This window comes from Stylophora pistillata, chromosome 2 (assembly GCF_964205215.1).
Source record: "Stylophora pistillata chromosome 2, jaStyPist1.2, whole genome shotgun sequence".
NCBI classification, from domain to species: Eukaryota; Metazoa; Cnidaria; class Anthozoa; order Scleractinia; family Pocilloporidae; genus Stylophora; species Stylophora pistillata.
The window spans coordinates 29,107,638-29,121,814 of record NC_142520.1 but is presented as its reverse complement, the minus strand read 5'-3'; the positions used below and the strand labels follow the sequence as shown (position 1 = coordinate 29,121,814).

Sequence of the window (14,177 nt, the reverse complement as noted above, 5' to 3'; positions counted from 1 at the left end):
TATCAGCAGATACAGGTTGAAAAGTTTGGAACGACGAGGTGACTGAATAAATGACGTTGATGTCGGGTGCATGGGCAGTATGGGAGTCCAAATCCGATCTTATTTTCTCAATTTTTTTGATAAAAAAATCGTTGAACTTTTCGGTCAATGTATCATTATTAGGGACTGCAGCAATGTTCTTTGATAAGAATAGGCGAGATACCATCTTGAATAGTTGTGATTGGTCAGAGGAGCTGATCAGAGTCCGATAATAGTTTGTCTTTGTCGCTGTTAGAAGATCATTGTAGTGTTTGCAGGAATCAATAAATTTTTCATGGTGAATTTGAAGACCAGATGAAATATATCTTCTTTCATGACGATGTTTGTCTTGTTTAGCCTTACGAAGTTCATCGGTATACCAAGGAGAATGCGGTCCCAGAGTGACCCATCTCTCGTTCACAGGAGCATGTTGATCAAAGATAGACGAGATATTAGTATTATATTGTGTAGTCAGCTCAGTTACACAAGACTGTGGATTAGTAATGAGATTAGATTCTTCGATGTCTTTGATCATACTAGCTAAATCAAGCCTTTTGGTGTTTCTGTGTTTAACATGTAGTGTATAAGGTTTCGGTTTTGTACATTTCACCTTACAAGTAACCAAATTATGATCTGAAATATTGTCGGCTGATAGAATGCGAACGTCTGTTATAACATTATTCTCTTCACGGGATAAGTCCAATAAGTGGCCCAGGCGATGAGTGGATCGAGACATTTTGAATTAGATCAGTGGACTCAAAGAGATTTAGAAAGGAGGCAGCCTCAGGATTTGATAGATCATCAACATGGTAGTTAAAATCACTGGCAATTATAATGGGCTGCCTTGATAATGTAAGTTCTTCAAGAAAAGATGAGAATTCTTGCAAAAAGCTATTTCCAAAGTTGTACTTTTTGCACAGAGGAGGGTGATAGAGAACAATTAAACGGAATGTCTCACTTTTGTTGGATATGCTCACATCTAAGTACTCAAATGAGCTCGTGTTCATAATGAAATTTTGCAGTACAGTATAACCATCTCATATCAACAAGCGACTCCGCCGCCCTTATGATTCCTTCTTGGTATGTGGTGGAGTTTAAAATGCGGAAGAATGTTGTTGATGTCAGTAATAACATGGTTGTCATCCTCGGTTCCTTTAAGCCAAGTCTCTGTTATGGCCAGGATGTCTAAATGGTGGGAGATGACCAAATCGCATAAATGAGTTGATTTTTTAACAATCGAACGTGCATTGAGGAGAGCAAAATTACTGGTGGATTTGGTTCTCGGTAGATGGCCAACGCGTGTGATTGAGATTACATTGTTGATGTTTCTTGAGTAAATTTTCTTTGATGGTTGTTGATGCGTAGAAACAATGGTTGGAATGTAATGATATTGAGAATCTTCGTTTTGAATAATTAAATCTTCCTTTGGTTGAGAAATTGCTCCAAAGTCAAATTGTGACGATAAGAAACTTATTTCAGGACCAGGGTTAGAAGCAATGTCACCACTTAAAGTAAGATGAGCTTGGTTGAAGGTGGCAGTTGAGTTAGTGTAGTATTTGACTTTGGATGCGTTGTAACCTTTAGGTCGTAGACAAACAAAGCGAGGCCGATTAGATGTTGAATACCAAGGTAGTAATACAACAAAAATCCACTTGTTAGGATACAAACAATGATTCTTGCAAATATAATCCAAAGAGGAAATGTTTAGGCAATCCATATGTCGTTTTTCAATTGCAATAATATAACGAACTGTGAAAAAAATTAAGAAAATCAAGCAGCGATATGAAGCATGTCTGTTCCCCATAATTAGCGATAACATTCTCTGGGTTAAAAAAGATCCCGGAGTAAAGTGACTAAGTAGTAAGTGTACAATATTTAAGTCCTGTAATAGATTTCAGCTGAAACACACAAGTTTCACATTCACTCTAACTAGTAAGATTAAAGTAGACATTATATTTTTTTAAGCACAATATTATGTTCCAGTTCATTTCATTCTTCTATGAGACACTGTCTCAAGTTTGTATAATGATAAATTTTAAAGCACATGTGTACCTATTTTGTGCTTAGACAATTTAAAATGTCAGAAGTCTTCTAAGTGACATCATGAAAGGACTCAGTATAATTTCCTGGATGGGGCCACTCAAGTTGTCCAGTCAGATCTATTTTTACTGCAGCAAAACCAATCTTTGTCCAGACAAATATCTATTATCTCACACCAAAAAACTTTCATCACATATTCATGTGCATTGCAGTATTTGAAAAAGGCAACAAAGCCACAAAATTAAAGAAAGGTTAAGCTTTTTAAAAAAATAGTTTTTTAAAAACCCTTTCACTCGCAAGATCTCATGAGCATTTCTCCTAACAATTCTTTTGACGTTAGCATGGAGAATTTGGTATTAGGTCAAAAAATACCCTAATTGATATTGTCAGTTATTCTCATCACTTGTCTGCTTGATATTTGAGAGAGAAATTCTGTCTCGGTGACTCATAACTAACGATCTCAAGTTCAAATCCTTACTCCGTGATATACACACCGCAAACAATCAATAAATCACATTTTCATGTGCATTGCAATGTTTGAAAAAGACAACAAAGCCATAACTTTATGAGAAGAACTTGAGCGTTTCAAAAATATTGTTTGAAAACGAGATTGGTTAATATGACCTGATAAATTCAAAAACAATACGACAACCAGAAAATAAGTAGTCCTTGATTTTTCATAAAAAACGGGGGCAATTCTGACAACATCGTTACAATCCTTCACGAAGTTTCTTTTTCGCTCAAAATCGTAACCGTTCTGCCCTTCACCACGACTCAAGGCTTTAAATGAATCGATAATTGGGCGAAATCAACGAGACTGTTCAGGATTTCCGGTATAGACAATAAGGGGAAATCTACCCGAGTGGGTCAAGTTTCGTATTAAAGAGCCGGGTAAATCCCCGAAAGTTAAATGATTTCCCATCTAGTTTCGACTACCGTTTTCGATATCAGAAGTGAAGCTTTAAAGAAAATATTCTTCAAAGAAATTGGAAATCGTCACGATCGAAGAAATATTTTACATTCACGGATAAATTATTAAGACAGTGTCCACAATAAATAACATATCCAATTATCTACCGGGTTGTTCATGTAAGCTTGTTAAAACCTGCGACTACGAATTCATCTGTCGACCCAGAGTATTTTTCGTAAAATGAAACAAATAAAAACCTAGGAAATGCTTCTCGAACCTGGTTCCGCCTCACAGAAGAATCAGGGTGAGACTAGGAATGTTTTGACAACTTACCACACCATTCCTTGCGCTCCAGAACCAATAATCTGAAGATTGCGGTACCGTTTCAACACTGTGAAAACGGTATCGCCGACTTGCACGGAATAATACATGTCCGCAGATAGGTTTAGAATATCTCTCAGTCCACCATCACTTTTCTCTCCCACGACTACCTTATCTAAAGTTTTCCAAAGTAAAGGAACGACTCCACAACACCTAAACATCAGCGATTATCTGGCGGCCATAATTGAAATGTGGAAGAGGTTAATGAGCATGCGCCGAAAAGTAGGAGAACGTTCGTTTCCTTAATTGAGAGAACTGGGGTCTAGGGTAGGTCTCCCCAATAAGATTCGAAAGAGGAAATTTTTCAGATATGTGCTCACGAACCGTTTTGATTCAATGTCGCTCCAGTCAAATCTTTGAATTTCCCTTAAAACAGGAAATTCCAGATCGATGAACACATAAATCAGAAATATCTCGACGAAGTTGGAGTTTCGATGGTTTTCCACCAACGAAAGAACTTCGAAGTAAAACAGTAAAAACTTCAACTTTGATGCAGTCTCTATTTTTTATGCTTAAGCTGGGGTTTTAACGAGATGCAGTTACCAGCGGTCTACCGTCGCTTTTAAGACTTCTAAAGTACCGCAGTCTGTGTTACCTCAGAACTCTTGAACAAAAGTTTATCTTTCAAATTGGCACTCTTAATCCCAAATGTATCACCGAACGCTTTTCATTCCACTAATTTAATATTGTATTCTTGTTACCATATTCCCATCAATAGCGTAGCTCCATTTTTTGCATATAACACACGCACAACTCATATTTCCTCCATTCGCTCTGACGAAGGGCTAGCACTCGAAACTTCAGCTTTGAAATTCTTTTCGGTGGCCAATTTACATTATCAACTCAGTTAATTAAACCAAAATTACCTTGTTACTCCCAACGACATACCACCTCAGTTTCTTTCGAAACTTACCTCCATTGTCTTTGGTAGGAAGGTTTGTTCGCCCGCGGGAAAGTTTCGGTTATTTAATCGATCGCTCATGACCTTTGAATAATCAGTTATATATAGACAACAGTTGACGGTTAAATGTGGCACAGCTATAATTGGCAGACGTTTGACTTGGCAAGGGACCATCTCTGCTTGAACAGGAATGACTGGGGCGGATCCTGAGGTGATGCGGGTGGTTCGTTGGAACCCCCTAAATTTTCTCTCAAAATGCTAGAAATCATGGTTCCGAAGACCTAATTTTCAAAATCTCCCGGGAGAGCATGCCCTCGGACAATTCTCCGAACCCCCCTTGACTTAATCCTGGATCCGCTCCTGAATAGGCTCGGTTTCCGCCACTCTCTCGAGTCCAGTCAGCGCGGGCTCCGGTTCCCGATCCCGAACAGCGGCTCGTAATCGAGGCTAGAACAGGAACAGCAGCCAGAATACTGAAAATGGAGAACAACATCTTCACTTCACGAGTCTCAATCGCCTTATCGAAACTTCTTGAGAATTCGGTGAAGACATGTAATTTTGCTTTGTCGCATCGACACAACCTCGTTCCCAGGGCCTTTTCCCTTAGTTTGGGGGTTAGTTGGGGGCCGAAAAGGAAAAAGGCCCTGGGAACGAGGTTGGAATCGACACCAATTTAGAAATTGCTGGTTGTCACGAGCCGGAGACAAGTGATTGACAAACTTTTCTCACGTTCGAGCTATTGTTCTGCTCATTAGATCATTTGTTTAGCCATTTCCTCATCGCCGTTGTAGTCGTGGTTTGCTTAATTAAGGTCCCTATAAATGGACCACTCAAACCCCACCAGCCTCCTTTCCCCATGCACGGAAAGGCACCGGCGTATTTCCCCACGCTTAACATGATTCATAATAGTTGCTTTTCATTCAAAACTGATCCTGATTAGAAGTTACCCTGAGTTCTTTTTATTGAAATCACGCTTAAAACGCTGGAAACCAAATCAAAAGAGACAACGGTACGAAAAATTGTCCAAATCATTTAAGTTCTTTTTCCTTCTGTTCTTCGTACTGTTAAGCAACACAACCTTTTAATCAGTACAGTACAGACTGTTGGCCTACAACTGCCTGACGATGAGTTTTTATTTTTGATTCAGACAGTAATGTCACCTGTGTTGCAAATGTACATTTTTCCAATCGACCGATTTCCCAATCTTTTTCTTAATTCCACTTTTCCATGCATGAGATCAGCGATAGACTATTCTGTGGACTTTCCTCATCCTGTGTATTGGCATTCTTTCATGGCCTGTCATCTCATCGTGACAGCTGCAGTTCACATGTCCTTTCGCATTCAACTTACTCAGCTGGGTTTTTGGTTTTTTATCCAGGTAAGTGATCAATATCTTCACGGCCCTCGGATGTGGTCTTCTGCCAAGAATTTTACCATCATCTGAATCGGTCTTCCATAGCTTTTTCGCCGTATAAACTTCAGAGTTTTCCCCGCTGCAGTTGTGAAATGGTGGTCGGCCTACGAGAGAAAGTATTTTTAGTTAGAAGACTGATAGCAAGAGTACTGAAGTAGGCCATGTGTTGACAGATACCAACCAAGTAAGATTTTGGTTCGAAAGCGGGCCACATGGAAAAAATTGTGGTCTGGAAAAATTTAAAACCAGATAATGTTCTATCATGTATTTTATGATATGCTGGATGTTGCACGCATTTGGTTGGTTCCTACTTATGATTTATTGCAGGACAGACAGGTCAGAAAAAGTCAACTTGAATAACTTTTTGCTTCTATTTCTGTCTGCAGTTAAATATATGTATATATATAAACAATTATATAGGAAAATAAAAATTAAAACTTCGCATTAAAACTTCGCGAAGTGCGAAGTTTTAGTGCGAAGTTTTAATTTTTGTTTTCCTATATAATTGTTTACAAAGCTCCATGATTGTAGAGCACTCTCCGATTCAAGGATAAGGTTTTTTTCGTTTATATATATATATATATTTATTACAAACTGGATCATCGGATAATGCAATTCAAGACTTTTATTGGCTTAGCATTTATGGTATATGAGCCAATATACCATAATCTAATATCTGTACATTGTAAATTCCAGTTTCTTCTTATAAAATAAGGTCGAGAAGATTTGTCTAATATCTTGGGGGCGTTTTTTTAATAAAACAATTATTCCTCTCGCACTTGTTGGATATAAGATGATTATAGCCAACGGGGCGCTACGTGCCTCGTTGGCTATCTATCATCTCATATCCAACGCGCGCTCGTGGAATAATTATTAAATATACCATACACACTAAGGTACACAGCCAATCACAGAAGAGGATTTTGTACCACGCGGCACAAATACCCTTCTTTGATTTAGTCCCTTGTCGATTGTGCTGGTAAAAGTAGCAAATTATGCGACAAGCAGTGCCCGATTTCTTCGCAAATTGTGCTCAAATTATGCTCGTTTTTGAAAATAATGCTACTTCTTCTTAATGCATGCTTAAAAATAAAAAACACAAAACCAGTCCAAAACCAAAATGATATATTTATTGTTAATAAAGCATCATATTTTCTTTATCTTGAGTTACACATTTGCTCTGAAAATAAACAACTAACTACTGCACCTCATTCCTGACTAGAAGCGAGGACTTTTACTTAATGTGGCAAAATGTACGATGTACGAGGATGGGTAGCGTGTTGTCTTGTCGACTCTTTTCTAGACTAAGTGCGTCGGTAATGGTTTGTGGTTCTGTCCTCGTGTACCGGTTCACAAGAGCCAATACAAAAGACCAAACAATACACAATAGCTAACCGATGACTCCTAAACAAAGAAAGAACAATGGTAATTCCCTTGTGAACCGGTACACCAGGACAGAACCTGGTTTGTTCTCTCAACTTTGACTTCTTGATCTTTTCTTTCCCACTGGTGTATGTTTTGGAAGCTCAATGGGATGACAAAATGCTTATCTCTGATGAAACAAATTCTCTGCAAGCAGTGCATAATATCGTGGTTTCTCTAACACTTAAATGCTGATCAGGAAACTGATTGCTGCGATCATGTAATGGGACTTTTTTTCACGTCAGAAGCCCCCTGGTTTTGTATTTGATGTTGTTTTTCTTCGAGCTCCGATCTCTAGCAATTTGAGCGGGTTCTGGCCAATTAGGCCGCTGATCTCCTTCTCAGTTACTCGACGCCATTTTGTTGTTTGCGAAAGCTGGAACTGGGACGAAATCTTTACTTCCGGTATGCCCAGTCCTTTAGATGACCAAGGGCGCAGTAGTGTGGTGACCTTCCCCTCCCCCAGACGAATGAAAATAGACTGAGCCATGGACAGAACTTGAAAATAATTAATCTTAGAGACCAAGCAAGCCATGATTTTGATAATGTTCCCTTCAAAAAAACTAAAAATATGCCGATTATGCTAACAGTGCTACTTTGAGAAAAAGTGCAAAAATTGAGCTGGTTTTTCCAAATTATGCCAAAACTTAAGCTGGTACAATCGATAAGGGCCTTCTAGGATTGGCTGATAACAAAAGTGAACTTTGTACTACTTGACCAATCATAAGGAGCATAATGCCTTCTACCAGATCCTACCAGATGCATAGAATCCATTTCATATGCATCTGATAAGACTAATCAAATGAGCTGTAACAAGGGGGCCTAGTAGTGCACAGTTGAAACGTTGCCATCTGCATCCTCAGTGCCCAGATCATGAGACATGAGAAAAACACCAAAAATATCTTGTGGAGCTGTCAATTTCTTATTCAAAACTACTGTTGGTGTGTTTTTATTGGCTGAACATTCTTTTGTAGCTGGCTAATGTTCATGTGATTGTAATAGCAGCTTGTGTCTATTTCTGACAAAAAAGGTTAGAGTCTGAACAGATTTCTTATTTCTTTTCACAAAAGCACATCTCCCCCATGATCATCTTAGTATCACGAGAGAGCACAATGCTTCATTTCAAACAAACTATTCCTTACATTGCTTTTATTGAAGAAGAACATTTAGGAAAAGTATCTACAAAAAACAACGATGTATCATCATACAAAATGTAAATATAATAATACCATTTTCCTTGCATAAATTTACAATAATTAATTAAATTATTCAGATAACAAGCAAACTCTTTCACCCCTTGAACAAGACCTGTTAAAGCATATTATGCTGAAAAAAGCTAATGACATCCATGTCTAAACGATTAACATGGTAATCACAACATGTTTCATTGCCTAAAGTGCATCTTCTTCTACGCCCTCACAAAATCACTGGAACCTTTCTGAGAACAAGATTATATTGTGCTACAAGCTTATACTGTTTATCAAATTTATTGTCTCTTGATTACATTTGAAAGTTTTTGAACAGATGTGTATGATTGCAGGGAAACTTTCTAATGGTAAATTTTTAAAATGCAGATTTTAGTCTCTTTTTTTTTTTTTTCAAAAACTTAAAACAATCAATTTTTAGCTTTTGAAAAAAATGATGAAAAGGCATCATAACCCTAACTAATAATATTTTTGCGCTATTTTCACTTCTTTTTTTTTCATTTTGCAAATATACAGTTGAAGGTGTCAACATTACCTTACTTAAGGAGTTAATTTTTATCCTCTCTGTAGAATGAGCAGTAGAGATTCATTCATAACTCCTTGATAATTTTTGTGAGTAAAAACTAATAAATAGCCTTTACAAACCTTTAAACATTTCTTCTCCAAACATTTGCATCTTAAAGTGATCAACATTACTTGACCGTGGAGAACTCATAAACCGATGCTATGTAGATCTGATGCAAAAAGTCACTTCCACACTTTCTCTCTTTAAGCTGAAACTGTCTTCATCTCTTCACTCTGGTTTGATTAACCGGCTGAGCAATTTGATAGCAGAAGCGATGATGCTAGCCACAACCAGTAAACCTTTTCATAACTTGACTTGATTTTGTTCTGAATCCCCTCAACAGTATCAGGTACCAAAGGGAACCAATCTTTCTCTCCACCTTTTGCTTGTATGGGTCTGTCATTTTCCTATTTCAATTAAATCGCATGAGCAAAATGATGACAAGAATCTCCTCACATCCGCCTCAGCCCGTTTGTGGTTTCAGACATCCTTTAGGTCAGCAACATACATGTAGCACATTCATTGATATTGCTACCATTCCATCCCCGTCAAAGCCATTTCAAACCTTGTTGTCATCTCGCTCATGTCAGCTAAACTTATTGCTAATCATCTCCTGTACAGTCTCTCATGTGATTCTCAAGCAGGTCATGTGGGAAAAGTTTTCTGCAGTTAGGACATTGTAGATGACTTCCTTGGCTAGTGAAACGTCGCATTGGCGGCATTGCATCTTTCCTCGGAGAAGTCGGGCTGTCTGTTACGTCTGGCCCAGGTCCATCAGCCTGCACTTCCATTCCAAGTGCTCTAGGTCTCATCGGATTTGGCTATGATTAAACAAACAGAGGCATGTTATTAAATCATTAAAAACAAAACAAGAAAAATATCAAGAAAAATTGATAAAAAAGAACAATATGAAACATGCAACATGCAACAATCTGCAAAAAGGGCACTGTTTCATGAGAGGCCTCTGGCTTCTAATAAGAATCTAGTACAGCAGAAAAAAAAGATATACTTATAACAGGAATAGAAACATTTTCAAGGAAGTCTGTGACCTCTGTATTGCTCATATCAAGTAAATTATGACACATATTTTCTCATTCTTACTTTTTGCCATGGTTCCTGAACTTGAGCTGCACATGAGCGGCCAGAACTTGGAAGTCTGTTTTGACCTTGGGCCTGCTGTAAATAACACAAAGGATGATTTCATAAGCACAGAAAAATGGCAACAAAGCTGTAACCATGTCCAGGTAATTTCACTCCCTAAAATCTTGTTTGAACTTTTCTAGTGCAAAAAACTATTATAATAAACCCGTTCACTCCCAAGATCTCATTAGTAATTCTCCTTACTGTGTGCCATACAATTCTTATTATGTTAGTTCTGAGAATTTGGTATTAGATCAACTAATGACCACCCTATATGCTATTCTCATCACTTGTCAGCTTGATAATGTATTGATATTGTAAGGAGAATTTTTGTCTTGGTCACTCATGGGAGTTAAAGAGTTGAGTGTGAAAAGGTGCAGTCTAGAGTTTCAAGTGCCATATGAATTTCCAGAGCTGTTTGTAAAAGAAGTTGATTGCAATGAAGGTGACCGTTATTTAAACAGAGCTGCCATCCTGAAATAACTCTTTTCTCTTTTGCAAGTTAGTGGCTCTCACCTGTCTCTGAGCATTTGCGTACATTTGCTCAATGTTCTGCCTTAAGCCAATATGTTCCTGCCTGAGTTGTTCAAACCGTTGCTTGATTTGATCTCTTTCCCGAGAAGCTTGTTCGCGATCAGACAATGCCTTCACCTTCTCTTGTCTTTCCATCTTAAAATCATTTTCATATCCTTCAAGCTGTAAAGTAAATAAGTGTTGACATCAAAAATGAAATCTGCACATACCAAGACTGAATGGTAACACATTAGACGTCTACTAAGATACTGGATTGATTAAGGAATGTTTGTCTCAACTATTGACTTACTGCATTCCTCATGAGTTCTTGTTCCATCTCATTATCTTTAAGTTGTATTTCTTTTTCTGCACGATCTCTCTTCACAGCTGTTAGCTCCTCACTTAGCACATGTATCTGTTGTAACACCCGTGCTTGCTCTTCTTCAAACTTAAAACAAAGATTAAAGAAAGTTAGGTTTCAGTGTCATTCTCAACAGATGTAGGTATACAAACTGTGTGTGCACTTAAAAGCCAAAAGTGACCATGGGGATACACATTGTCCAATTGCCTAATTTATCTCAATATTTTCAATTATCAGGATTATAACAATCAACCACAAACTTTGATCTTTCCTGATTTTGTAACATTTCATTCCTTTACAAGATAAGAACCTTGCTGTGTTATTTAGCAGGCCAATAAGTTGTGTGTAAATAGGAAAGAGCTATGTTAGCATGATTTTCTTAGACCTCAGACTTAAATGAAGTGTGAATGCAGCATATTACACAAAAGTAATTCATGATCAATTAGCTGCTAACCCTTTCAAAGCTTGACATACATTTATTTAACCACATATAAATCCCCAGTGCTTAACTTACCGACTTAAGCTGAGCAGTGTGAAGATCTTTTGAAGTGGCCAGTTCTTCCTTAGTTCTGTTCAGTTCTACAATTAAGTGTTCCCTCTCTGAAGCCTTTGCCTCTAGTTCCCTGTTCTCCCTGTTCAATTTTGAAACCTCTTCTGTGAGCATGGTAAGCTCTTCTGAGTTAGAAGCACATGCCTGTAATGTAAAAAGAATCTTAATCAAAAACACAACCTGCTAAAATTTTTTATTATTTGTGTTATTAAATTCTAAGGTAATATGTACCTCCAAGCAACAAACTACCAAAAACACTACCACCAATCTCTAACATTTCTGTGTTCACCAATATGTTCACTCATTTATCCTTCCACTAGAACGAATCTCAAATCTTTGTATAATCCAAATCTAGAGCTCCTCAACTAGCACTTGTCAGTTACAATTACATTCATTGAATAGTAATAATTTTTCAGCTTTAGAAAACCCATAGAGAATAAGAAAACTTCAGTGAATAAACCATGGTTAAAAAATATCTGTGGTAAGCTAATTTTGATGACCCGCTTGGATGGGAAAAAACTTAACCAGATTAGAAAGTGTGATTTAATGTTAAAATCAATTAAATTTTAAAAAAGTAATTATTATATCACTGTTAGCCAATGTTAATAAGTAACTCATCAACACTTCTTATAAAATTCAAAATAACTAATCACATTATGATCACTGAACAGAATATTTGCTGGCAGATCAAACTAAATCTTAGAATCTACATAAGGTTTACCATAATAAGTACTTTAATTCAAATTCAATAGCTGCTTGAAGTCTCTCAAAATCACAATAATTTCCATTTTTATTCACAATTTTAAGTCAAAAAAGGAACTATTACAAATATTTTTCTGATAATCATTTAAGAGCAATAAACAAAGAAATGATGATTACATTGTCATTTTTTAGACTTCTTGGGTTTGGTTATTTACCTCTGGGTCTCCATCTGGATTATCATAAACCTGGTTTAAAATTCTACGGACATCTGGATGCGTTGATTGCTGGCCCAGTCCTCTCTTGAGATCTCTCACCCTTGTAACAGTGTCATCCCTAAGAGACTGTAACTCATTCTTCAAAGACTCATTCTCTGTCACCACAGTTTCACAAAACACTTGTTTGGCATTAAGGTTCCTCTCTAGTTTTGTGACCAATGCCGTAAGACGCAACACTTGACCTTTTAATAATTCAATGTTGCCTTCTTGGACAGCAGCTAGGGCAGTTTTTAATTCATTTACTTCTCTGCTTTTCATATCCCTTTCATCTCTAAGGGTCATGATTATTTCATGTAGTTCCTTATTTTCCTAGCAAAGCAAAAAAATAATTGAAACTTTGATTAACAAAATAATACACACTTCAACAGCTCTTTTGTACGAAGCAGCTACACAAGTTAAATAAGAAAAGATCTAAAAAGCCAAAAATCCATAAGAATGAGAACTCTTTACTCCTTGTAATAAAAAAAAAAAAGTGTATTATAATACTAATGCAAGATACTTCACAAAAATTTGCTCCTCAAGCGCGTTTTAGGAATAAATTAAATTTTTGAAAAGTAATCATGAACGTGCAGAAACTGAAAGCGAACAAGGAACCTGTTTGGGCACCATATCAGGTTATTACTGGCTTTCGTCACCTGGACACTTGAAAACAACCAATCGGGAAGCGTATTTTCCAAACGGGGAATCCCCTAGTCATCAACACTCATTTCTTATTCAAATTACCTACCTAGTTTCGGTTTCTAGAAAAAAAAATTATCACAAGGAATCCAATATTTCGATAGCTTTTCGTCGTTAACCCACTTGCTGTTACACCGTAATACCACGAGAGAACGATCTAATCTCATCATCAACAAAGAAAAGCGAATACGTGCTCTCAAAAAAGGCGCTTAGCAAAGCAGATTCTTTTCGAGTGCGTGGCGCCCTTTCCGTTGTTTGTTCGAGGTCAGGGAAATTTCCCGACCTAATAAAGATCTTACGCTTAAAGGAAACGAATGAAATTTGTTCAGTTTTTTGCTGAATACCTGCTGAAGAAAATGTTATCCATACTCATACTCTTAACTTGAACTTTTCGTGAAATATTAAGAGTCAAAATGATTAAGAGAAACACACGCATGTCGTAAACAACAAATCGGGCATTTGATTACCTAACGATTAAGTTTACGCTTCATCGATTCTTTCGTTCATAGTTTAGAAAGAATTGCTTTCACTTACCACTGCTAAATCAACTCCAGCCGGCCCTCTGTTAGTTAGATGGTCCAGAGCTTGTTTTAGTCTTGTATTATCGCGAGTTAATGCTTCTAAAACCTTCTTTGAAACTCCGGGAGTAACAATGGCGGTTTGGCCGCTCAGATGTTGGCCATTGCCCGCTTGAAGACTTAACTGAGTTATTCTATTCTCTGCTCTCGCCAGAGATCCTTCTAACCGTTCACTTTTTTCCCTAAGATTTTGTATCTCTATATCTTTCTTCTGCAGTTGTTGTCCTAGGTTTTGAACTCCCGTCAATTTGGATGCCATCTTCTGTCTGTCTGCGACCATCACAAACAACGTGTGCCGTAGTCGGACGTTTTCGGCTTTCAGAGTCTCGCTATCCACTTCTGTTGCCATTTCAAAAAATAGAGTAAATTGTGCTTTGAGCGTTTCTAGAAACTCAGTGAAGTCAGAATATTCAATGTATCCACCCTCAGTCGATTACGAATTGACATGCGACTCACCAGATGCACCACTGGTTTATATTTCAACGATTTCGCAATATATGGGAAATTCCCTTAAAAAAAAAAAA

General features: G+C 37.4%; 2 protein-coding genes across 4 annotated transcripts in view; both read right to left on the bottom strand.

The window, feature by feature from the left end:
- The window catches only part of LOC111341356 (stress-activated protein kinase JNK), a 19,287-nt gene extending 15,037 nt beyond the window's left edge, over nucleotides 1–4,250 (bottom strand). Inside the window, exon 1 of one of the 3 annotated variants that reach the window (XM_088751360.1) lies at nucleotides 4,216–4,250. In XM_088751360.1, coding sequence (XP_088607486.1) covers nucleotides 4,216–4,235 — 20 coding nt within the window. In that variant the 5' untranslated portion in view covers nucleotides 4,236–4,250. Of the gene's footprint in view, nucleotides 1–3,301; nucleotides 3,561–4,215 lie in introns of those variants that run through there. The other 2 variants (XM_022948321.2, XM_022948322.2) reach the window with 2 other exon arrangements.
- A 3,968-nt stretch (nucleotides 4,251–8,218) lies between these two features.
- LOC111341357 (uncharacterized) lies at nucleotides 8,219–14,130 on the bottom strand. Its single transcript, XM_088751359.1, has 7 exons — nucleotides 13,610–14,130; nucleotides 12,338–12,706; nucleotides 11,385–11,564; nucleotides 10,820–10,957; nucleotides 10,513–10,692; nucleotides 9,958–10,032; nucleotides 8,219–9,677 (listed from the first exon to the last, which is right to left on the bottom strand). Exons 1-7 carry the CDS (start codon nucleotides 14,000–14,002, stop codon nucleotides 9,459–9,461), a joined length of 1,554 nt encoding a protein of 517 aa, XP_088607485.1. The 5' UTR covers nucleotides 14,003–14,130; the 3' UTR covers nucleotides 8,219–9,458.
- Between the last annotated feature and the right edge of the window lie 47 nt (nucleotides 14,131–14,177).